The 26,895-nt window shown below is 39.9% G+C and overlaps 1 protein-coding gene across 1 annotated transcript; it reads left to right on the top strand.

Annotated features, from left to right (window-relative positions):
* The first annotated feature begins 622 nt into the window (after positions 1–622).
* man1b1a (mannosidase, alpha, class 1B, member 1a) lies at positions 623–19,650 on the top strand. The gene is made up of 14 exons (XM_023399923.2): positions 623–890; positions 2,377–2,514; positions 5,684–5,792; positions 6,425–6,714; positions 6,992–7,137; positions 7,382–7,494; positions 8,063–8,254; positions 9,129–9,277; positions 10,031–10,219; positions 10,746–10,936; positions 12,436–12,556; positions 12,908–13,102; positions 14,552–14,683; positions 15,118–19,650. Exons 2-14 carry the CDS (start codon positions 2,413–2,415, stop codon positions 15,325–15,327), a joined length of 2,139 nt encoding a protein of 712 aa, XP_023255691.1. The 5' UTR covers positions 623–890; positions 2,377–2,412; the 3' UTR covers positions 15,328–19,650.
* The last annotated feature ends 7,245 nt before the right edge of the window (positions 19,651–26,895 follow it).

The following is a 26,895-nucleotide window of genomic DNA, read 5'->3' as shown; positions in this document are numbered from 1 at the left end:
TTTCATGTTTGTGAATAGATTTCAGGGCGTCTGTATTGCTCAGTCATCTGTTTTGGACCAGTAGCACTAATAGAGATGGTAGCAGCAGTAGCAGCAGCACAGTTGATTGTAGCAGTGCCTGTAACCTTGGCAGTGGTATCCTTACAATAAGAGCCGTGTTAGCAGTAGCATTAACAGTACAGTAAGTCACAGTAAAAGGGTGTAAGAGTTGGTGAAGCTAGCCTTCAAATGTAATTAAAATGAAAAAAACTAATACATGTAATTAATTCATTCTTCATTGTTTTGTCTTTGCCTTAAATTAAATAATTTCAGTTAACTGCCAGTGTAATCTGGACTTTTTTAGTCAGTTGAACATGCAGAAATGTAAACTATGTCTGCAGGCAACCATGAAATTCAGCTATATGGAGTGGTTTCCTATTCCAAATGAATGAGGAATGGATATTTACTATATGTGTTTTTGAATTAAAAACACATACAGACATGGTATACATCACCTGCAGCACCATAAAGTTCAGGCTAAAGTTTTATGTTGAGGGGTTGTAAAGGGTTAACGCTCAAACCCGTCAGAACACATGCACACGTCACGTGACGCACAGCGTCATCTCTCGCCAGCTTTTACATTTCCGCATTTGTCTGTGGTTTCCCACACGCTAACTATAGCCATGTTTATCCCAGTTTAGTTCGTTTGACGTTTCATGAAACAGGAGTTCATTTGCGTGACAGTCGGACGGGCTGCTGTGTTACATGTTGGTCTTTCTGGCAGCTGAACAGTGTCACTTTCCATTCAGAAACAAGGCGAGGGAAGCGAGCTAAGCCCCTCGCAGCTAGCTAACAGCTGCTTAGCTTTGAGGAGAGTAACGTCGCTGTGAGGCAGCCAACCAGGCACAAAGGTGAGGGGGAGGCAGCTGAATGTTTGATATTTTTGTGATTTTGCCGGTGTGTTTACACAGCATGTCAGTAATGTGTGGAAAACGGGGTGAAAGCTACAGATTAGCCCAATTAGCTTATATAGCTTTCTTGCTGCAAATGACTAGTAGTCGGTTTCATTTTTTGCGTACATTCTTAAAATACCCTTTTAAAGATGTCAGCTGTAGTAAGAAGACTTTTGAAGTAGCGTGCACGATTTACAAAGCAACCTATGTTATTGCCTTGTCAGAATTATGCTCCCTATAGCTTTCCTCTTTTTACTTTTAATCACTGATAAAGAGACACAGAGACCCTGTGAACACTTAAAGGAACATCACTACACTGAATTAAACCCTGTGCGCCGATAACAATCAAAGAGCGTTTTTAAGAGCCTTCTAAGGTTTTACAGCCGCTTCCCAAAATATCACTCAAGAGTTAAGAGCTTGTTATCATCAGCTGTCCATGGTGCTGAAGGGGGTGGTGATGCATACATTTTAAAGTGAAACTGAGAGAGATAAAAAAAAAAAAAACAGTCGTTGAGTATGAAAAGCCTAATGCACAATCAACAATCATGCTGTATTTTATATGACTTGTGTGTGTAAAGGAGGGTGTGTATTTTGATCAATGCACATGCTAGTTGTACTAGTTGTATTACTCTCATAGCTCAAGTAAAACTTCAGTGAGAAGTCTTAGTTTCCTCTCTAGAAATGTTTAACAATTCATGCAGGCTTTAGCAAATTAACATTGCAGCAGCTGGAAATTGTCTATCAATGAAGAAAGGTCCTTACAAACAGTTAACAAAACATCAGGAAAACTGACATGTCAGACAGATGAAGTGAAAATAGCAGTGAAGGTATCTGGCAGGTAATTGCTGCAAATGGTGTCTGGGCATATGTAAATCAATTAAAGTTTGCAATAAACATGGCTGGTTTGTGGTAAAATCATGAATTTCAATCTTCTAACTTGATTTCTAACGTGATGGCAGGTTCAAGAAAACTGGTACACTCCCCTTTGTAAAAACCTAAACATTCAGTCAGTTAAATAAACATATTCCAATAACCCTAATGTGGCTGAAAAAAACATTCCTATAATCCTACACTTTTAAGCAAAATGTAGCCTAGTTTTACTTTAGTTATCCTGATGTCTGTGTATCTGGTCCACCACACAGCCATAGTCCAAGAACTTGAAAGCTGTACATTTACGATGCTATGAAACAGACAAAAGTAGCAAATTCTCACATTTGCAAAAGTGGAACCATTTAGTGTGTTGCATTTCTACTATTTAAATCACTAATATGATTGATTGATTATAAAGATAGTCAGTTCATTTTATTTTGATTTTTCTTTTTTTCCACCAGTCCTTTCAGCACAATGTTGGGATCCACCCTAATTTCACCTTTCACGTTTTACATTACCCTTGCTTTAGTAATGTTAGTTAGTCTAACTGTGGTTTTCACTTTTCTGAGTGCAGCTTCTATGAGCTACGACTGTCTGCCCCGATCAGAGGATGTATCCGCCTTCCAGAAAGGACTTCATCTCTCTGACACTCAGTGATCCGCACAGCCACTCCTACAACAACGGCAAGCACCGCAGACAGTCCTGCTGGAGGGTGAGTGGTCCCGTAGTACAGTGTTTTAGATCATTGCTCTAGACAGAGCTGAGTTTTACCACTTTGACACACAAACCCCTATGTTTGATGCAAGGTCATGAGCTTGTTTTTGACCAGATGTCACCAGAAATGCTGTCACAGGTTGTTATAGTCACAAAAGGCTCTTATCTGCATCTGAGGTCCATTCACCTCTCAATCTCAGAGTTATGGTTTATTGTAGGACGTTAATTGAGAAAATGTTCAATGATAAAAAGACCAGATACTTTATAGAATTAAATGCTGGAGAAATTAAATTCATCATATTGATGTAGTAATCCTGTAAATCAAATATTTCCATGAAGCAGTCCTGCTCATTGATTTGCAACCTCGTCCATCATGGCCTAATATGATACAGCCAGAGGTATTGAAGGGATAACTGCACTTGATATAAACAGCATAAAAAAAAATCAAATTTCTCGTATTTTCACATGGCCCAGCCCTAGTTGATGAGTTGCTCAGTTGTGACTGATTGTGAAGACTACAGCAAGGCTTCAGCTGCTGGTATCAACCTGCCTGGTTATGTTTCTGATGACTTCACTGAGATAGATGATCTCTGTCTTTATGAAATGTATCTGCCTTTGTGACAAATCGATGCCTGGGTTTCAGTCTTCCTTTTTTACGTTTCCTTTGTTGTAGAGCAGCCTGAACTTTCAAACTCCTCAGATAAAAGCCTGCCTTGAGCACATTGTGTCTGTTCACAACAGGAAGATAAAACGAATTCTTTGCATCTCATCGTCTTTCTTATGCCTCCCTTTTCACATTTTCTTTAATCTTGTTTTCTTTATTTTCAATGTCTTTCAACTCTCTCACCTCATTTTGCCCTCTGACTATGAGCGACCTCGTCTTCATTCTTGGTTTTGATACTGAGGTATATTATGTTACAGTTACCATATCACATCTCATACTTTTGTTTGCTATTCCTTCTGCGGGGGGTTTGAAACTCAGCAGCTTCGTTAACAGGTTTCCCCTTTCATCCTTGTTCAACTGGTCTTACAGCCTCGCTCTCAACGAGACTGCCTTGTTTGTTCACTGAAATTTTCTGTGTAATCAATTCAGTTTTATCAGTTCAGTGGTCTTAGATGGAAATACTAAAAGATTTGAATTTCACCAATTAATGAGCTCTGTGTGTTCACAGCTATTAGTGTTGTGTTCAACACATACCAGTCATGTCATTTAGCGTCTTGCATTTGATGCATATCATCTGACACCAGTAGGCCAGCACACACTGAACACACCACACAGACAGAAGTAAATGTCAGGCAACAGTAGCTGGGACGTTCTAATCTCTTGAGCATTTGCGATAAAATTGCAGATTTTCTGGAGACTCAAAAATCTGTTGATATTGAGAAAACCTGACAGTGGTGTATCCTGATGGACAACAGCCTGCAGTGATGCATATCAAGACACCACAGGTATGTGGGGCTGCACAGAAAGCAGTGGGCGTTTTGACATGCAGAAGATGCTGGTGTGCATTCCCTTTAGTTTAACAATATATGGCCTAAAACATGTTGTTTTCCCCCCAACAAATCTGCTTTATTTTAAACACAGTTGGACCATCTGTCACTTTCAAATCAGTGTCCACATTTAGTTAAAAAAAACAGAAGGTTATGATTAAAAAATAAGCTGTAATGTTTTCAACTTTCTTCCTTTATTTTACACCTTTGCATCCTTTTTGCAATCCTAGAACCTATAAAACATGAGGTATTTATTTTGTTTTTATTAGTAATATTTTACTTTCAAAAACATCTGCAGATACCCTGATTATTAGGCAGCGCTTCTTTAATCATCAACAATCATCTTTTCATCAAAAACCATAAACCCATCTTCTCATAAAAAACAAAAACAGCATGGTCAGCTCTCATCAAGGGAATTCATTCTGTATGAATTGAAAAGGCAAACCACTGCTCTCATTGACTGATCTATAACTTTTTATTTGGGAAGTATATCAACAGACATTCCTTCTATAAATCCAGTTTTATAGCAGAGACTGGATCTGGCTCAGCTCTCCCCTGGACATGTGGTCAAATTTGATGAGTGTTTATAGTTCCTGAGAGAACCTCTGTCTGCAAATCATGTTGCTTTGAGTGGCTTGTTGGCTCAACGTTCGCTCCACACACAATGAAAGGGGCTTCACTTGCCACTTGCTTACTAGTCACACTGGTTTTCTTGGGACACACGTCGGGTGGAAGCGCTGAAACTCTCATTGGTATGTGTGTGAGTGTGAGTGATTCTGTATTTCAACAGGCAGCCTGCTGAGTGAATCTCCTGCCTCCAACCCAGTTCAGATAGAGAAATGTAATAATGGTCTCCTCTTTATTGTGCACTGTCAACTTTAAAGAAGGGAATGTAACATCTAATAACTACATTGCTGTTCACATATTCAGTTGATGTGTTAGGGAAAGACGGTTGTGTTGACAGCGATATAAAGCAAATGTCTGATTAATAAAATATGTTTCTTGTAATAAAATATCCTAAACTCAGGGTTTAGTAGCTTTAGAGCTTTTGGCTGCATGTCTTAGTGCAAATCTGAGTATATTACATCTTGTCAAAAAGTATAACACTGGATCTTATGAGATCCAGTATTCAGAATAAAACCTGCGTTTTTGGAGATGTACCATCAGGCTGTGCTGAATGTTCTCATGCTGTTGTGTTAAATGAACTATAGCAAAGTAAAATGAAAACGTCCCCTGAGATAAAGTCTGTTGTGTGTTCCGTCACAGCTCGCAGACGATGGCTCAATACTTTCATGGTGTTGCACAGGTGTTAATTAGAGTAGGTAGCGGAGTGGTACCAGCCTGCCTGTTTGTCTTCTCTCCTGAGAGAAGCCTGACTCTGTCCCTCCCTCTGCACTGCTGGGTTGCACTGGTTTAGTTTATTTGTGATCTCTCACTGAGCTTAGTGCCTCATGTGGAGAGCAATGTTTAGTTTGTACAGGGTAAGCTGGACAAGGAAGGCCATAAGGCTTCTCCCTCTTTCACTATTTCGCTATTTTTAAAAGAAGCTTAAACAGATTTAAGATATTTTAGGACGGGGAGGATGATATAATATACTGACAAATGCTCCTGATTTTAATTTAGAGTTGTTAGACATGACTCAATGAGGTAAGTTCTGTTTGTTTATCTCCCTACAGAAATGGAAGCAGCTGTCTCGGCTCCAGCGAAGCCTCATCCTGTTCCTGCTGGCTCTGCTGCTCATATTTGGACTTCTCTCCTATCCAAGCATCACAAAGCAATGGGGAGGTAAACAATGCCCACACAATACTACACTTGCACACAGGCAGAGACAAGTCTGTCATTAATTCAAATGGTCCTGCTCCATGACTAGTTGAAGCTGATGCGTTGGATTGCCTGTTTTGTTGTGTTTGGAGACCCTGTGATAGTTACGCTTTTTAAATTTAGATTAGTTTTTGTGTGCACCTGCTTCCTTGGACTCTTTTTACTTCTGTATGTGCTGTATTTGATTTTCAGCCCACGTACACACTAAGATGGTTAAATCTGAAATGCCTCTATTTCTCTCTGTTTGGGCATTCCATTCACACAGCCAGTGTTTTATACACCCACAAGCTTTTCAAAAATCCCTCTCCAGAGAAGATAAATGTGAAAGCTCCTTGAGTTTTAGTTTGGACTGGAAAGACTCAGCTTTTGGAAAAGCATGATATATTGTGTGCCTGCCCAGACTTGGTCAGGGTCTGTGTGGTAGGGAAGTTTGGAAGACAACTTCCATCTTCATCTGTGGCCATCTCTGTGATGAGCCGGTTTTAATGCTATGATGTTTTGGAAGACAGTTTTAGACCCATAATTTAATCTATAATGCTTAAAATAGTGAGCTGCCGCAGTCTCAGTTTGCTTTCTTGTTCATTTTGTGTGTGTAGGGTTGGCGGACAGGGAGGACTGGCTGGAGCTGAATGACAGAGAGCTGAAGGCCATTCCTCCAGGTGTGAAGCCTGTGTTGGGTCCAGTTGCAGATAAAGCTCCCGTTCCTGTGGCGAGGCCACATGTGGGACCAGCTGTGGGACCAGCGGTTGGACCAGCGGTTGGACCAGCGGTGGGACCAGCGGTGGGACCAGCTGTGGGAACAGCTGTGGGACCAGCTGTGGGTCCAGATGCTGTGGCGGAGCCCAGAGGACCAAACACCCCCATTTTGGCAAAACCTCCCACTAAGGTCAGAGTTGTGTTTCTATGTATTTATTACAGTGACATCAATCGACAATAAATTAAAACATAAAAACGCTAGAGTTCACAAATTCTCATGATATTAGTTATCAGGTGTCCTCTGTGTGACATCTTGGTGAATTAGTTTGATGAAATGGTTGTAAAAGATCAGTCATGATGCTGTAATAACTTAGGTGGCTCACACATCTACAAATTTATTAATCCTTTACCATAAGGTGTTCATGTTGTCCCCTCATTTTTAGCTCTAGCCGTTTGTTTATCCACAGAAAAAGACATTTCCGAACAAGAGAGGTCCGCCGAGCCTACAGAAAGATGGAAACGTTTCAGATACAGTCGGTGGGGAAAAGCAAGAGCAGGAGGTTGTTCAAGATGGAGGAGGCGGGGATGAGGATAAAGAAAAGAAGCTTGTCAGGTGATCTGTTGTTTGCTTTTTCCCCTTTTAAAGGAATGTACAAAACAACTGTTTTGGAACAGTGGGGAAAAAAGGATGACTTGTTAACATGATTGTGCCTTGAAAATCAGAATCAAACATGTTCCAGCTGCACCGAGGCCCTGTAACAGCTGTTTTTTTGAAATACGTGCATCAGAGAAGCAGTTATAAATAATTCAGGCATCAGGCATCAAACATCAGATCGGTTTTTACTTTTGTTATGCAGCTGGAGAGGAGCGATGATTGAAGCCGACCAGGCCACTGAGCCTCCACCCTCCCCCAATGAGAAAGAAGCTGCAGCGCCCCCAGCCAACCCTGCTGACACTGTCCCACTAGAAGGTCAGTACTGAACTGCTGGACTTCTTACCAAGAGCTTTATACAGCAAGGGCAAGGGGACATGAGAAATTAAGGTATACAGTCTGCAACTAACAATTATTTATTTAGTCTTTAAAAAGCTAAAAATGTCCATCACAAGTTCATGTCTTCAAACGTCTGACCAACAGTCCAAAACCCAAAGAGAACAATGATGTAAAACAGAAGCTGTAAGGTTTTGTCATTAGAAGTAGGGAGTTATGAAGGAAGGAGCTGAGAAAAGTTAAAATTTTTCGGGTTTTATATTTCCCCTCAAACGGATTCTTTTCTTCAGTGCTTCTGCCAGCTCTACTGGTGTATGCTGTTTAAAGCCCATCACCTTTTTCTGACTTAAAGTTTGAACGTTTTCTAACTTGCAAGATAAAGCCCTGCTGTGCTCAAAGCAGCTGCATCAACACATGACACAGAATATTCTGTCTGCTGAAAATAATTATAAAATGAGACGGGCACTGCAGAGGGCTTCCTCTCTCTACACAGACTTTTAAGATTAGCCTTTCATTTCTTATTCATTCCTTTGTGGAACTTTGTTTGTAGTTTCAACTGGAAAAGTGGACAGACTGGAGGCAGTACGTGATGCCTTCAGACATGCGTGGAAGGGCTATAAGGACTTTGCCTGGGGTCATGATGAGCTCAAGCCCATTTCCAAGTCTTTTGGCGAGTGGTTTGGACTGGGTCTGACCCTCATTGATTCCCTGGACACAATGTGGATTATGGGCCTAAAAGAAGGTATTGTGTGTCACTTATTCCCTCTCTCATGTTTTAATACAGATGTCAAATGCAATACTAATATAGGCAGATGATATATATTTTGTTACAAATACCAAAAGTTTTTTTTTGTTAAGTTGAAACTTTTTCAGCTTGCACAGGTGCATCTTTGCCATAATTTTCACTGCCTGGAGAATATTTGTATCTGTTGTATCCACTCACATCTGTCTATTTGTACATTATGTAGGTAATCGTGCAGTCGCTGAAGGTTAGCTTTGCATTTAGTTTTAACAAAGTTTGAAGGGGAAGCTTCACTGATTTTATGTGTCAAAGTCTTTTTACAGATGTTGGAGTAGCAGTGCATATGTAAAAAATATGTGTAAAACGTCCTGTGGCTCCAGAGGAAGCTGTGTGAGGTCTAATGTGTAAAAATGATGGGATGAGGTGTTAGAAAGAAGTGAGTTTATCAGATTTCTGTAGCCCGCTACTCATCGCTGCATAAACCTCGTAGCTTAAAGCTCCAGTAGCTGCTACTATCATGCTACTAATAGCACAGGCAGTCAGCAGTCCAGTTGAATTATGGTTAATGTAGTGCCAGGATTTGAAAAGGAAGAAGAGTGTATGGAATAAAAAAGACAATAACTGGTTCAGCTGTTTTTTTTTACTGTTGATTGTGAGTCTGTAAGGGGATTGTGATGCTAATTAGTGGAATTTTCTTTGAAGAATATGACATAACATCAGTGAAGGACTGTCTCTGGAGTTGGTTACTAGACCACTTGATCAAAACAACAGCAAGACATCTTTAAAATGCCATGTTAAATTAGTGTATAAGTGTAGTTCTTTCTTCTCCTCTCTATCTCTTCCTCACTCTTATACTCTGCCTCACTCCACACAGAGTTTGAAGAAGCAAAGACCTGGGTAGAGAAAGAGCTTACCTTCAACAAGAATGTGGACGTGAATCTTTTTGAGACGACCATCCGTGTCCTTGGGGGCCTGCTCAGTACCTACCATCTTACAGGAGACCAACTCTTTCTAGACAAAGCAGTGAGTCAGTCCATAACAGACATTCATAGTGTCTGTTTTCTTGTGTAGTGCAGTTGTTTTAGAACATAATGGTGCAGGGTAGAGTTGTAAGTTTTTCTAGACATCATGTTCAAATGAACAAGAAAACAACACTTTAAAAGTTATTATTAGATCTTTTATTTGAAAACGTAGTTTCATTGAGTTCGTAATCTCTTTTTCAAGAAAAACCTGTAGACAAAAATAAACATATACAGTTTATACTTTGACTTGTCTATAAGAAAATAGACACACACAGGTAATTCACAGACATACATTATTCATTTTCACATTTAAGAAAAGTGTTTTAAACCAGTTTTTCCAAGTTCAGTGTGAACAAGAGGTACAGCTATAGTTAAAGTGTCCTGTGACCCGACATTGTGACCAGAGAGCAAACATAGGTAGTTTCTGCAGGAGAGCCTTATATAAACTACATACAGTGCTGCTCCCTTCTGTTGTTATGGAGGACCATCCCACCTTTTCATATAGGATGCGATGGTGAGTGCGAAAAGTGTCACCTGTGATGAAGTGCTGTGCTCTGTGATACAGAGTCATGAGGCTTCAGGGTTATGGGAGAAGCGTGCACATATACAATATCACCATTATCAAAAGCAGATAATATTTCTGCTCATGGTGTCTTCATATTTATTGTTGTGGTAATGTTCCTGCAAAATAGATTCCACAATACCTAGAAAGCAGAACTAGACCATCTATCTCTGTTCCTCTTTCCACTTAAAGAAAGATCTCGGGTCCAGGTTGATGCCTGCCTTCAAAACTCCCTCAAAGATCCCATTCTCAGACGTCAACATCGGGAAGGGAACAGCCCACCCCCCTCGCTGGACGTCTGACAGCACGCTGGCTGAGGTGACGAGCATTCAGCTGGAATTCAGAGAGCTGAGCCGCCTCACCCAGGAGCCACAGTACCAGGTCAGGACAACACAAGGGTCTCCATAATAGTGCGTGTGTGTGTCAAGTAATTACATTTGACATTACTTTTAATTATCTGAGATGGACTGTAAAAAGATTGGAGGTGGTTCATATTAATATTTCCTGGGTTCAGATGGAGGGTTTCAGTTCACTTAAAATCAGACATTAAGCACAGGTCGAAAACACTTGCGTGATTGAAGTGACAAGCATGACCTAGGATTTGCTTTAAATCCATCTTGTTGTCAGTGTATGAGTGATTCCAGAAACCAGAGCTCGCGCCTGAAGTTTTTCAACCCAGCCTGACAGTAACTTGAATAAGATCTGTCATAACCTGAGCCAGCCCTCTGAGACATAGCTTTTGATGAGCCCAATCGCATCAAAGTGTGAAATAGCTAATGATTTTGCAATGATAAACAGCTTAAAACCATCTTTTTCGAACACATGAGCAGTAAGTGAAGTGAAGCTCGGGTTCATTATCTCATGTCTTGGCAGTAGTGTCATCTCCTCTGTGTTTTTATCTTTCCAGGAGGTTGTGAATGAGGTAATGAAGCTGGTCCACAAGCTGCCAGGCAAACATGACGGCCTGGTGCCCATGTTCATCAACACCAACAGTGGCCAGTTCACGCACAAAGGAGTCTTCACACTCGGTGCCAGGGCAGACAGCTACTATGAATACCTGCTTAAACAGTGGCTCCAGGGAGGCAAAACAGAAGACGAGTGAGTCCAGCTTTACTTTTCAGATTTAATGTTCTGTGATTCAGAGAAATATTTGCAAAAGCTTGTAAAAGCTGAAACAACAGAGCCATAGGAAAGAAAACTTAGTGTATCGCAGCCTCTATCGAAGTGTTGTCCGCTGACCACCAGTGGTCCACAAGTGACCCCTAGTGGTCCGCGAGTAAATTAGTTAAAACATGTTTTAAATTTAGTGTTTCTCAAAACCATCTGTGAGTGACCACATGCCTACTAGAAAGTATCGTATATGTGTTGTTTTCAATATTAAATCGACTCATATGTAAATTCCAATTCAAACATTATTAGGCAGATATGAATCGGCTGTTTTAGAGTATAATTGGAACTCCCTGTAACAGCCATTTTGCGACACTGCCAACTCACGTAGCTTCGCCCGTCTATAGTTTGTTTTACCATTTATGTTAAAAATGATCAGCGTGACATTTGAAAGGAAATGAACCTAACAGTTAACCTGCCCTGGGATTGTGCTAAAATTCACCGGTTATTAGCAGCCTATTAACTATCAAACACAGAAAGAAGACAAGATCATGGACTGGAGGATTAAGACCGTGTCAATTAACAGAAAATCAAATAAAACCTCAGACATAATGGACACAACAGGCAAATGTTTAAGTGTCGAGTTTTAGTAGTAATTTAGTCACCATGGCTGAGACTCGTGTATGGTGACATCCGGCCAGTGTTCATATGTGTGTGATCGTTCTGATGTTACATAGATAACAACACTTGTTGCCGTACAGTGTGTGAGCTGCAAAGTTTCCTGATTATCGAAACTCTTTACATGATTGAGGTGACCAGAGTCTGAACAGAGTCACTGCTTCTATTCCTGGCAGGTCGGACTTTCTGCGGCATGTCAATACCCTACTCTCTGCCCCCACTCACACACACACACACACACACACACACACACACACACACATACACACACATACACACATATCATCACAAAATCTGAATCACTTTAGAGAGAGTACATCACGTTAGAGCTGAGACATATTGGTTATTCACAACTTTTCAAAGTGCTTATCAAGACACATTTAGGATAATGACAATCAGTGTAAATTGTCAGACTCTACATCTTACAAGCTGCAGCTACACCGTTAATTTTTAGTGGAACCATATTGTGATGATATGATTCTGTTTTATTATCTGCTCCAAGTAAATTGGATTTGGTGACTAAATGAGTCTTTGAAGTTTCTGTTTCAAGCATGTGACGACTTTTGTCTGATGTAATGTATAATAGTGGAACTCACTGCAATGTATTAAACATCACTTAAAGTATTTTACATGAGATCTTTTATTTACACTATTTGCTGTTTCGTGATATATGTCGACATGTGCTATGACATTGATCAGCCATTCTGCCAGCCTTAAAACAAATCTCATTAAACTTACTGATATCTATAATATAAAATTGACTATCATTCACACAACTAATATATCCATGTTAATCTGTGTGTTTTGTCCAGCCTGTTGGAGGACTACCTGCAGGCCGTGGAGGGAGTAAGAAAACACCTTGTGAAACAGACGGGGCCCAGCAGACTGACCTTTGTGGGAGAGCTGTCCCACAACCGCTTCAACCCTAAGATGGTAGAGATGCTCACTTAAAGTCAGTGTGTGAAATACAGGGGCTGTCAGGGGCTCGCAGACCCTGTAAATAACTTAGGACCTGGACATACAGGAGGCCTACTTTGGAAATACCACACGCATGAACCCCTGATTGTCATAGTAAGGTATTTCACACGCTGCCAAAACTTGATAAACATCTACAGACAGTGACCACCTTGTTGAATCAATCAGCTGCTGTGCAAACTCATCTGCAGTCAGTCTGCAGTCAATCTTTCTCTCTGTTAGCCAGTCCGATCAATTCCAGCTCTCATTTCTCTTGTCTTTCTCAGTTCTTCACTTCATGATTGATCCCTCTGTGTCACTCTTCTACAGGATCACCTGGTGTGCTTCCTGCCAGGAACCTTGGCACTGGGGGCCCACAACAACCTTTCAGGGGACCACATGGATTTGGCAGTGCAGCTAATGGAGACCTGTCACCAGATGTACACACAGATGGAGACCGGGCTGAGCCCAGAGATCGCTCACTTCAGCCTGCAGGCCAGTGATGGGCGTGATGTTGTTGTCAAGGTGAGGCTAATGGCATTTGATTGTCCCGTCTTTCTTTATTTAAATCGTCATTAATAATATTTACACTTTTGTATTTCTTTTATTTTAAAGACTCCCCAATTTTCATGTACAACCTCTTTGAAAAGGTGTTTATATTACTACCACTACTTATATTGCTTCTAGTACTTATTAGTGTGTCTGTTTTCGGTGTGTGCACAAACTATAAATTAAAGCCTACATGTGATGTAATGTTGTAAAAACGACAGACATGGCTGGTGCATTATGTTTTTTGGGTTGTCTGTCCGTCACTGTGACCTCACAAAACACACTTTTGGTTTTGAAGCAAGAATTCATATGCTAATTTTGACAAAAGAGTCCACCATGTTTATCATTTGAGTGTGGACTGATGTGGATTTGAACTGCAACTTGACTGCTTGGTGGAGGGATAGAACTGCAAGGTGGTAGTTGTAGCTGTAGTATTTTTGTACTTGTCTCCTACTTGTACCTGTCTTCATCAACTTCAAAGTATGAAGTAAGTATGAAACATTTTAAACATTTCAGGAGTTCATTGTGATTCCAGGATTAAAAACTAAGGAAACTGATGTCGGATCAGACATCATTGGTTCTTTAGTAATTCAGTGTGTGAACTAACCACTGGCTGGAAATGGGGAACATTTCCCTCTGACACTCCCTCTGATCAAAAACATGTTTTTCCTGTGGTTTCATGTCCTTGGTTGTTCAGTTTTCAATCCACAGGAAGATGCAGGTTCAGGTTATAGACATTTATTCAGGTAAGGTCAAACAAAATAGGAAAATGAAAAAAATTTCAAGTAACAAAAAAAATGAAGGAAATCATCATAAAAAGTTGAAGATTGTTCCAGAGCCTTGGGGACTGGTGGAGTTGTTATTAGTGTGGACTCTTATTCAACAGCTGAGGGATTACTTGTACAGACAGGCTTTTCATAACTTTCTTTATTGTAGTTTTTATTCTTTCACTTTTATTAACTTAAATCCCTGTCTGAGAAATGTGTAGTGCTTCCATTAACTGAATTCTAAGATGAAGAACTCTTATAGTTTGTGGCAAAGTTAGCAGAGTCACATCTAGCCGCAGGATGTTTTCAAAACATTTGTTTTTTCTTGTTTCTTTGTGCTTGGAGCCATAACTAATCTCACCAAGATGCTCTCAATTTTCTTTTTTTTATTTCTCCCTCAAAGCACTGTGAAGGAAGCACATACATCTGTGTGCCACTGCTGTCCAACTGTCTGCTGTGTTGTCACTCGCTGAATTTTGAATCCGTATCTTATTTAATCTTAATGCTCTGTCGTTGCTTTCTCGATAAGTCTTGAAAATGCCATTTTCAGTTTCAGTGGCTTTGCCTAGTAAAATAAGGTCAAACTAAAAAACTGATCTTTATCTTATCACTTTTATTGATTGTAATATTTATTGGCACCTTCCTCTTCATCCTCCAGCCTGCAGACAGACACAACCTGCTGAGACCAGAGACAGTGGAGAGTCTCTTCTACATGTACAGATTCACCAAGGACACTAAGTACAGAGACTGGGGATGGGAGATACTGCAGAGCTTCAATAAGTACACTAAGGTACTTCAGTTTAATCACCCCTTTTAATTATCCAGCCAATTAAATTACAGTTTATAGAGAGATGAGCCATATCACCTCTATTATATGAGGGTCAACTGAAATGTTGATTTTTTTTATATTGCTTTGTTTTGGAGATCCAGGTGTGGTACTAAAAATTAAGATTCAGGTGAGAAAGATTTATTCTGACAGCAAAAATCACTGTGGTCAGATTTTTGACAAGGAAGAAAAGAAAACCAGGTCAACATGTCAGACCACAGTTACGAAAATATGACAAAGTCGATCTTCCTCTCAGGCTCACTGACATTGTTGGCAGGAAAGCCGAGTATGTTTTTCTGTGTAAAACATCTGGCAGCTTTGGGAAAGTTAAACTTGCATCCTCCATAGTGCTTTTTTTTCTGCTTGATTAAACCTCTGACTATATACCTCTGCTGCAGGTCTCCGGTGGTGGCTACACATCCATTAACAATGTCCGCGACCCTGTTAACCCCGGCCCCCGGGACAAGATGGAGAGTTTCTTCCTGGGTGAGACGCTGAAGTACTTGTATCTGCTCTTGTCTGACGACGTGGAGCTGCTCAGTCTAGACAAGTATGTCTTCAACACGGAGGCCCATCCTCTCCCCATATGGCCCTCACCACCAAAGTGATGTCGCCATACAGTCGACGTCTGTTAAAATCAGACCCGCAGAGTCCTGTATGAGTCAAAGACTGTCACTGGCGCTCAGCCGGGCACATCTCTAAGCAACCATCCAGGCTGGACTGCTGTGTCAAGCAGTGAAGCAGATCTGAGCTGTCCACCTGTACTTTGATGCATTTCCATGTGAAGGAGTTTTTTTTTTCCCTTTTTCTTTACTTTTTCTAAGGAAGAGGTTTGTGTTAGAGCTGGTCTCTAATGATAAAAACTTTTTTTAAAATCAGTTGTGATGAGCTGGAGCTAACGGGAAACAAAAAGAAGAAAGTGGGAGTGCTTTATCACTTGGTGACGGGGAGAATTCTTGTATTTACTCTTTGTGTTTCCCCCATGTGCGGTAAAACCCTCATTGTTCCTACATAGTCAGGTGTCATGGCTGTGAAGGAGTCAACAAATGCGATGTTTGAAGGTGCAGTAACCAGTGATGGTAATGTATGGAGTATGTGAAGCTAAATTCATATTTAAACATGTTGCTCTAATGAAGGAATCACATTGTTTGCCCTTGCTTTGGCAACATTCAGTGCACTTGCTCATGTATTAATCTGATGTAAAATAAGTGAAGTTAGGTCTAGTTAGAACTTTTTAATCCCTCTCAGGACTTTGTTTCCCTGTACTGTCCCGTCCTAAGTGTTTGGGAGCAGTGGGCGGTTAAAGTGCAGCGTCAGGGACCAGTTTCACTTCTGAGGCCAGTGCCTTGGCAAAAAGCAAAGGCAGAGTATTCCTAATAACTAACATGCATGTCTTTAATTAAGACTCTGAGGCCATCAGATTAAAACAGTGGCTATAATGCTTATTTTCACTCAAATGGGACAGTTAAAGAGCTGTGAAGCCCCAGAGAGCATTGCACTTCAGATTGATTACTTATTGGTTGATTACTTATTGGATCACTTTTGCACATGTAGCAATAATGGCTTAGATACTGAAAGACAAGAAGTTAAATCTGAAGCTCACTGCACACACACACACCTTGTTGTGTGTTCAAAGGGAAATCTGGTTGTTGAATGATCTTTACATTTAGTGCGAAGTCATGTTTTTTTTTTTTGTTTGTTTTTTTTTTGGTCGTGGTACTGTGACCTAAATGTTTGAAAGTAAAGTGTGTATAAAGGTGTAATGAATGAATCAGTCCTGAATGATTTTCAGTCCAGACTGAACACTTAATGACACAGTGTTTTACTGATGAATGTAGACATTTGATTTTTTGTTTGTTTTTTAATTTTGCCTTTTTGTCACGGAGGAACACTAACAGGCACGACTGTACCCTGCTTTTGAGTCTGATCCTGGTTTTGATTATATTCACACTTGTTTTATATGAATTAAAGGGGAATGGTCTGAGGCGACCATGCAATTAGATCAAAGTAAACCGTCTGAGTACATTATCATTTCCCCTGTCGGGGACGAGATACTGTACACACAGCCGTTCATTCATCCACTCTCCATAGATGACTTGTTTAAGAAGTGAAGTTTGTTGAATAGTTTTCTTCATACTTGAAGGAGTTTGATTCATTGCTGTTTAGCAATCCCTGACAACCTGTCAAATGTGATGAAGAGCATTGTGGGAGCTCTTTTTTTTTTTCCATACGGTGATGTTGACAAATCATTTTGAAGGACGTATCCGGCCTCATGTGTCTGCTGCTTTGAAGATGGTTCAGTTCTTCTCTCTATAAAGGATCTTGAGGTTCTGTTTTGATGGACAGCAGTGTTCCAGTTTTCACCATCTTATTCTTGTTAATGAACTTCGTCCAACAGAGAGCCATATGCTAACCCACGCCATTGAATGTGCACCACGTTTGCCAACGCTCTGCTGTGCCTGTTGAAATGAATATTGTGCTATGGTGGTTTGTTTTTTTGTTTTGTTTTTTTGTTTTTTTATTGCTGCTGTATCAGTGGTGTTTATTTGTGAAGTGTTGGGTGTGAAAGTTTGATTTATGGCTCGTATTTTTACTCTGGATGGGTGGGTGAAAAAACAACATGGGTGTACATATTTTGTGTAAATTGTTTCTACTGAATCAAACCTGTGTGTCTGCTGGTATTTGAGATATTTCCCATCTTAATGTTCTTTGCCATCACATCAAAAAAGTTTGGCTTTAAGCAAGTCTTTACTCTTCTGCATTTCCAATGTTTTTTTTTTTCCTTGAAATCTTTCATAAATATTATCATGATGGTTTAAAAACCCCTTTCAGACATGGAATTTGTATCATTTCTGCATTCACCTGTCCGTTAAAGCTGTCAAAGTCTGTTCAATGTATGTTCAATGGATAGAGCTGCAATACTTGCACACTTAATTGCATGTGTAATTTATTCTGTCTAGTAATGTCCATGCAAAGTTAAAATATGCTAAGACATCATTTTCACAGACTGTATGTGAAGAGCAGGCCGCATTAATGATGATTTAAGACTTATGAGACTGATGTCTGATTTATTTTATTTTTTAGTTTTTTTTTATGTCTTTTGTCCACAGAGTGAACTCCACGTCTGAAAGGGGCCTACAGATGCTCCATGACTCTTACCTCATTCTGTTATGGTTTTGATGAGTGTAATATTCTTAATGTAATTATACTACAACTAAATCTGCCAGCAACATTTCACACTTGATGGGATGAAGCTGGCATTATTCTGTCGTTTTCCTAGTTGTCATCAAATTCTATGAAAAACCAACAACGTGTTAGTCAGCTTCTTCCCAAGCCTGTCTGTGGCACTGGTTCCTTCTAAAAATGTAAATCTTCAAAAATGGCTCACAAATATGTAGTTTCATTTTTTTTTTTTTTTAAGTCTCAGAAATTCCCTCAAACAGCTGGGCATTGTAGTTTTTAACAAATATTCAAAGAGGAGTAAACAGTGCATTTGTTGTGGACTATCTTCAGCTGTGGATTAATATGCATTTGGTGCTCTAGCAGGGGCAAGAGAATGGTGTATGTGGGTTTGGGTCAAAATAAGTTACAGAGTGTGTATATTATTGAAGGAACGTCACCCAGTGCAACAGTGTGGCTCACTGATGTGTTTTCAATAGTTTTTGGAAACAGTGGAGCTCTGTGGCAAAGAGGAATAAGATACATGAGGCTTTGGCTACACAGGCAATACTTTGAAATATATTTCTACATTGTTTTTGCATTTACATTTATTCATGTGGCAGATGTTTTTGTTCAAAGTGATATACAATTGAGGAACAGTCCAAGCCACAGCGGATCGATGTGATCTTATTGTCTCATATCAACAAGGACACAGATTTTGCCTTTCCATTTTTATGATGCAAGTAAAGCAGCTTTATTTTTTAGCTTGATCTGTAGTAACCAGTAATACTGCCAGAGACAGTGAATGACAGGTTCTTCTCATTGATAAATATTCTGCTCTCTCTCTTATTAGCCTTTATATCATATATTCATCATCACTGTTTTGTGTTAAGTAACTGATGGTAACCGAAGAGATAAAAGAACACAAAAGACTCATTGAGCTCCTCATTGAGCTCCATGGTGAGCTCCCACAGAACCTATTTAAATTCACTCAGCTCTGGCATTTCATATTGTAATGGTATTTTTTTTTTTAATGGAATTAGGCGGTCTAATCTAATCTGACTTTTTTTTTTTAAATATAAAACTCTTAGAGTAGTAAAATGGATTCTGCAGAGGTTGTTTTGCAAAAGCCTGTTGAGGATTTTAAGGTTTTTTTTTTTTTTTTTTTTTTTAAAGTGGAGGGTTTAATGTACAGTATTTGATCTACTCTCTTGTCACCTGATTGGCCAAATCTCCCTCTTTTGATGAGACTGCTAATTATTCTTAATGTAATTACTAATGAATCCAAGCCATATCAAAATGACAGCTCTGTTATTTAGATGTATGTAGGCTACAGAACAACAGTGTTGTTGATTGTTTCTTGCCTGCAGAGGTTCCTGCTTCACTGGCTGTGACCCTGTGTCAGGGACTATCGACATGGATCAATAATGTTTAGTGCTTGAAAAAAAGACACATCTTGACACAGCGGCCACTTCTCCATGGTGACAGAGCCTCTCTGTTGGCCTATAAGTCAATAATCCATCTAAATATTTTTGAGAAGTATTCATTTTAAATTAGAAATTACTTTTCACTTTTCTGTTTACTGCAGTTTTGAGAGCTGACACAGTTTCAGCACTTTCTCATTTATGTTTCTTCTTTTCATGGTTTCTTACTTACCATCAAACCCATGTTCACTGTACAGATGACTGAGCACTTTGTGGCTTATTGCAATGTTCACCAAATTCAAACTATTTTCCTGCCAACTACATTTTTAAATAAAGCTTTTCAGTGAACGTTTTGTACTGTATCTTGTTCTGAATAGATTTTTTTTGTTTTTTTCTCTCTGAGAAAACCCTGAAGAAGATTCATGGCTTCGGCACGCTTCACTGCCTCCCCAGCACGGCAGAGGCTGTTATAATAGGCGATTAATACCCATGGTTTTGAAATGAGACCTTGAACAATCACAGGCTAAATAAAACATCAAGTCCAGCTGCCTTTGACTCAGTATGTTGATATTTTCAGTTCTGCAACAGCAGGGGGCAGCAGAAACCATCCATCACTGTCCACACTACAGCCACTTACTAACGACTCTAAAGAATGCATGGCTTACATTTGTTCTTCCAAGAAATGTTTTCCATCTTCGAGTAACAGAAGGCAGGGCGGCTGCACCCATGAGTCTTTGCAGCAGGTCCAAAAGGAGGCTGGTGAACAATAGGAAAGAAAGACTCTCACATATGGTGCACTGTACTGCAGGAGCAGCATATGCCTGAGTCTACTCTTTCTTCAGGTGCTATAGGTAAGTTTTCTCTGCTGCCAAATGTGGGAGTGGGTGGTGGTGATGGTCGCTCACCCAGGGGTTACAAGAGGTTATAATACGTCCTCTGAGCAGCTACTTCTTCAGGGCAGCACGGCCAGACTGGGCCTACCTGGTTAGCATGCTAACTTCAGTAGAAGAAAAGGGTGAAGGAAAGAGAAGGAAGACGAGTTAACGTTGGTGTTAGCAGACAGCTCTTAAAGAAGTAAAGCTTGATGCTTAATTTGCAACGTTTCTTGCAAGACTGGTAAGTAAACAGCTGTTAATGCTAATGTTAGCTATGCAGCAGTAGCAAAACTTACAGCTCCTTTAATTTTTTTTATTTTCTTTAAATTTAGTAATTTTTCTGTTCTTTTTTTTTTCTTCAAATTTCTATATAACTTTGTTCATGAGAACTGCCTCCTCCATGTTGTTTCCACCTCTGGCACCATGTGACTCGTGTGTGCCTATTTGACTGACACACCATTCAGCGTGAACAGAGGTCCACGATTGATGTGTGTAACACAGTAAAACTGGTTTGCATTGGACAGGGTTGACATTTGTCATCATTTCTATTCAGCATTTACTTTCAGGCCAATGCCCAAAGGGTCTGCCGCTCGCTCTCTCGTGCAGCAACCCAGCTCACACACCCTCAGACAAACAGTTGATGAATGAGTCACTGCTGTCTGGGAGTGAAAAATGTTTACATTCATTACATAATAATGTGCATTTGAACCCTTTTTTTTTGGATGTTTTCGTCGATCAGGGCCGTGGTGAAGTCACTGCTGCGGCGCTCACATAAAAATGACACCTGACAGAACTCCACTTAGTAACATGGGAAGTAAAAACAACAAGTGGAGGCTGCAGGTGAGATGTGTGTTATCCCTGACATCCACTGCACACTCTCTCGTGACAGCAGCTGCAGCAACATGCAGCATGTGACATTTTCACATCTTTAAATCGCTAAGCGCAGTGATAGTACAAAAAGGGACATGACTCATGATAATACACAGATGCTGTTTGTTTGTTGAGATTTTCATGCCCTATGTTTTTTATCACATATATACAGTGTATCACCAGATATAGCGTTTCAGTGTTTTGTGCAGGAGTATTATCTGGAAAACAAACATGGTTGTGTTAGACGCACTTTGAGAGATGTACTTTTGATTTCAGATAAAGATCAACAAACAGACATAACAGTGACTGTATAGAAATAATGCCCCTTGCTGATAGAGAATTGATTTAATATTTGCCACTGCAACTGCAAGAAATATTCTTATAGGCTGTAATTATGTACAATAAGTTATATTGGACTAGCCTTTTGTGTTTCTCAACTGACAATAGGCCTTTTCCAAACACTGATGTAAACAAACCCTTGGCAGCATCGGAAAATGTTAATAACTTAAATTCTTGTCGTCTACCATTCTTTCGATTTGTCAAACATTGTTCATTCATTTATCTGTGCAGTTATATTTTCTGTAAATTATATCTGCCTAAGTGATGTTTTGAAGGGGGCATGGTTCCAGACCTCTGAATGCAGTATCTTGTGTTTTGATTTAAGATTACAAGCTACACTGCTTTTCATGAATGTTAATGTGGAATATTCTGCTCACCAGAAATGTGGATTTGGTGGATCTGACAAAAGAAATTATGCAGAACAGCCTGCAGCAAAGGTAGTTGTCAATATAACCCCTGATACTGTGCAGCCATGAATCATTTTGCATTGATCCTATTAGAGTTTTTAGCAGCTACCAGTGTGGGATTTACTGCAAGAGCCAGATGGTTTAGAATCCAGATATAATCCAAAATTCTTTAAATCTTCAATGCATAATTAGATTGGGGTGTTTCTCAGATTTATGATGCTGTTGTTGACTTGAGGGATGCTGTGTGTTAGTACTATGGTAGTCCGTGGTTTGGCTCTGAGACTTAGCCTGAGGCTTAAAGCTGCATCTCTCTCCCAAAAGAATACGAAGAATAAGTTTTACACAAACTAATTGTTGCCCGTGGGGGAATTTAGAGAGATTTTCACCCAGAACCCACCAGCTGTCAGTTTGCCTTTTGCCAACAAATTGGGTTGAAAGAGTCTTATGAATGTTTCAGTTTCCCTGCACTGTATTCAAATTATGAGAGTGAATGCTGTCTTAACAATTTAGCATTTAGCACATTGTCTGCTGTATGTGGTGTCTCTGCCTGTGCCGGACGTGTCTGAATGAAGTTTAGATTTGAATCAGGTAGCTCACGCGACCTTCTGTGTTTTCAGTGGTTCTTACTCCCAGAATTTAGAAATGACTTTAATAACTTGCTAATGATAATCAAGAAAGAATTATGGGACACTGTGACTGTGATTTTCTTATTACGTGTTTATATGTTTAAGTGTTTGAGAAACTGACCATGTAATCTCCCCCTCTCTTATTTCCTGTGCGGCTCTACAATAAAGGCGAGGACATAGAGGTTGTATTCTTGGTGATAGTTCTGGAAATCAGCTGGGTTTATATGAAGAGACATTTAATTCTCAGATTACAAACTGTTGTGGATCTGAGACGTGCTAGAACGCTTGTTAGGACTGTTACTCATATCATGGCTCTGTAAAAGCTGGAACCCTGTTGTCTTTAATTCAGCTGCACTCACTGATTAATGCACTGCTGTGTTTTGAATGTGGCTTTTCTAATTGTTGCAGAATGACAATGAATATGAAGTGAGACACCACTCTGAGAAGTCTCAACAAGGACGTCAAGGGAGTGATCAACAAACATTTGTGTGGTAAATGCCACTGTACTCTCTTTACACTCCAAATAACTCAGTTATGATTATCCAAATATAACAGTCTTCATTTGATAGAAGATGAATTCCACACAAGACAAATTCCAAATTCATCTGATGTAGCAGTTTAGACACTGTGTCCGTTTCCAAACCCTCCAAAAAGATTAAAGAGCAAAGTAACACCCCCTGAAAATCTTGTTTTTCTGACCCCCGGTGGTTTTAAATCCCTCCTTGCTGCTGTGATGCAGAAGTGTACTCCAGGATATGTGACTCAGTGCATTTTAATGAGAAACCTTAAATGTAAACATAACTCCACAGTGCACCTTTAAGTTCCTCTTCAAAGCGGGTGCCTGGGACCCGTCAGTCAGAAGTAAAGATTAAATATTTGATTTGGATGTGTCTTTTAATAAACCTGAACCCAGGAAGTCCCTAAAATAACTTGCAGTGTGTTTAATTTGAAAAGCAGGTGAGACAGTCTGTTTAGTTTCTTCCCCCTGTAGGCGTCTGAAAAGGTAAAGTGTGATTATCTTTTCTCTCTATCTTCCTTTCTTCGGGTCTCTTCTCCCCTCCACCTCGGTGGAAGGTGATCCATGGACGGTGCAGCCTCACGGAGCAGCGTGACTCCTCTGATCACTGAGAGCTGAATTCATCTGAGCAGCTGGAGACCTTGGCACCAGCCTGTGCTGTGCGCTGTGAGCTGTTATCTATCAGCAAAATGTCAGCCGCAACCCTGTGGTCTCTCAGATGAGAAATGAAAAGAAAGGCAGGGGGAATGAAGGAAGGGGAGATGGAGAGATGAGAGCAGCTCCGGTCGCTCTTTGCCAAAAATTATCTTTCTTGGTTAATGTTAAAAATCTCAGAATTTCACAAAGATTACCTCAGGTGATGATCTACAACACAGTTGCAAGACCCAGACCAGCCTATTCATATCCTATTTTACATCATTTTGGAAGAAAAAAAAAAAAGAAAGCTATCGTTATGCATACCCTGTGTATAAAAAAGTCAGTACACTCGATTAGTGCAACACAGCATTGTCTTTATCTTGCAAAATATGAAGATATTGCAGATATCTGATATTAAGACACAAAAAACATCTAACGACCCCGGGTTCATCACTGACGATGTGTCCAGGTTGCACCCCAAGGTGTATTATAGAACTAATACTTTTAATAATCAGCAGAGAGACATATCATTCCTATCTTTTTTCACTGTTACATGGTGCTGACAGAAGCTTACTGCCCAGACATTTGTCTTTATATGAGTTAGCCAAAAGTGATGCAGTCTAATACAACAGTCCATGCAATAAATCCTATCTTTATTAAGGTTATAATGTTCAGTTTTTGTATGAACTTTTTCAGAGATGTGTTGATTCAACTTTACATTCATTTTGGAGGCTGTAGTTTGTGGTGCTGTTGAATTGTATAGTGAAATAGTGGCAGATGTTTCTATTATTCTGTCCACCCCTTTTATGAATGAGGCTCGGATAAATAGCAGGTGGGAACATGAACAACAGGCTTTGTTCTATCAGACTGCATTGGTTTTTTGCTTAGTGTATGTAATAAACTGGCGACAGAACGTACACAGTAATTATATTTTTCATGTTTTTCTAACGTAAGATTCTTTTCAGTGCATTGTCAGTTTTTCAAATGTCTCTTTTAAGCAACATGAAAACCTGCCAAAGCCCCTGCTGTGTTGATACACAGCACATGTAAAACCTTTTCCTGTACATCATTAATGTTGATTTCCTTCTTACTGTTGTCTGTCCAACTTTATTTTCTTTTTTTAAGTTATTTTTTTCATGTGTTGTTGCCCTTTACTATATCCACAGTGAGACAGGAAAGTTGGGGAGAGAGGATGACACTGGATGACATGCAGCAAAGGGCCTCAGGCCAGACTCGAACCATACAGGGCCGCTGTGGTAAGGACTGCAGTACTGTGGTACGTGCTCAGGTGGGCCACCACAGCACCCTCACTTCATATTCTTTACTTGTGATTCCTGGTTTTGTTCAGTGTGAAGGAGTTTGTTCTCTTTCGTAATCTGTATTTGGTAGTCAGTGTAAATGGATGAAGTCCACTGGACAGCTGCTGTTTCTGCTCATGTGCTGGGTCGTTTCATATGTAGAGTAATTAGACTTTTCTTCTGTGTTTTGTCTTTGTTTTTGCTTTATCGATACAGGTTGACTTTAATGATTGTTTGTTTTGTTTGTTGTTTTTTTTGTGCGACCACTTTGTAGAAGTTAATGTGGATCCAAGTGAATGTAGACTAACGAAAGCTATGCTATGTGCTATATTTTTATTGGCACTGGTTATGAATGACTCTGTTGTGGCAGCTGAGCTCATCTTTCTGTTGACAGGTGCATTAAGATGCTTTCATGCTCTTTATTTACCTCAGCGGTGAAATATGAGCTGCCCTGTTTGGGTGTTAGCTGAGTCGGATTTGCTGTTTATGTTGGACCACTGATTGTGTAAGTGATTGTATTTCATGCACACAAAGTGCTCGGCCTTCATGAGTTTATAAGACACTAAAAATACAGTTGCACTGGTCATTTCATTACATTTCAATTCATTTCAAAATTATAGGATATTTTACAGCTCAGTCTTAAATAAAATATACTGCCTTCTCCCTCAAGCTTAATTGGCAAATAAATACTGCTTCAAAAAAAAGTTCCCTTCCTGAATCACAACTCAAGTTTTTCATAATCATCCAGACAGAAAGAGAAGAAATGGACAGAAACTAAGGACATTTTGATAAAACGTACATTCTTTACGTCCTCTTCAGCAGGACAGAAAAACTAAACATGAACCTTATTCTCACTTTTACCTATAGCTCACAAAACAAACAAAGTCTGTCTTTGGAGGGGCATTAAACCTGCCGGTATCCAGGACGAATGTTCGTGATCCTGAACGTAACTGTGCACATGTTTTTATTGTGAGCTGGCTTTAGAAATGTAGAGATTAATGTTTTCTTGCTCATGGTTGAATCCCTGTAAATCTGGTTTCATAGCAAACTCGATGTAGCTTTTGTCACATACACAAAAGGTTTTGTTTTTCCTTTTTTTCCATACATACTTTATATTCAGCTCAACATCAAAGAAATGTTTCAGCTCAAAACTGTTCTTCATATCACATCAGCTGCTCCAAGCTACACACATCTGTAAGTTTAAAGGTTTTGGGGAAATATGCTCAACTGTTGTGAAGAAAACAGTATCAGTTTCATTTGTATGTTCAGGAAAGTGGATTGGGCTTCAAAAGAATAAAGGGTTTTTTTGCACATTTCTCAGAAACGTGTCCTAGCAAACTGACCTGTGGCTTTGAAATCCAGTCTGCAGGTATTTCTGGTCACGTGTCGGTGCGGCAGAGCTACGGGTGCCTCTGCTCGACAACATGCAGCGGAGGCCACTAGTGATCTGAATGTCCAGATTTCACAGCATATGCTCAATGCCACAGCCATTTGTGATTGATGTCCAGCTTATCCCTGCAGATTATCTGACTAGTCATTTGCAGTTCGCCAATTGATAGCCCTGCACACTGCCAGTGTGTGTGTGTGTGTGTGTGTGTCGTGTGCGTGTGCGTGTGTCTCTGTCTGTTTGCGTAAATTCTCTAGAAGTGTATAATTTGTGCATCCACATGCTGCTGTCACTGCAGCAGCTCAGCTAACTGTGATCCCTCATCAGATCAAACAATCAATCACAAACAAACAGCAGAGCTATTTTTAGCCGTGGATCAATGTTGTGCTGCGAAGTGAGATGGATGAGGAGCAGGGCTGACAAGTCAAAAGGGTTCCACCATAATCTTTGACATTTGACATTTTAATAACATAATGGCCTCCACAGAAATTAGTTGCTTTAGTTATTTGAATGTCATCAGCGATTATTTTCAGCATCAGTCTATGAGAAAAGTTTTGGGCCATAAAAAAAGTTACATCTTTAGACTTTATGGCCTGAAAGTTTTCTTTTATTGACAAAAGCTTCTGTATCTTTGATGT

Source organism: Seriola lalandi, unplaced genomic scaffold (genome assembly GCF_002814215.2).
Source record: "Seriola lalandi dorsalis isolate HSWRI2012SDOR001 ecotype SW California unplaced genomic scaffold, Sedor1 jcf7180002052129, whole genome shotgun sequence".
Lineage (NCBI taxonomy): Eukaryota > Metazoa > Chordata > Actinopteri > Carangiformes > Carangidae > Seriola > Seriola lalandi.
This window is presented reverse-complemented; position numbering and strand designations above follow the sequence as displayed.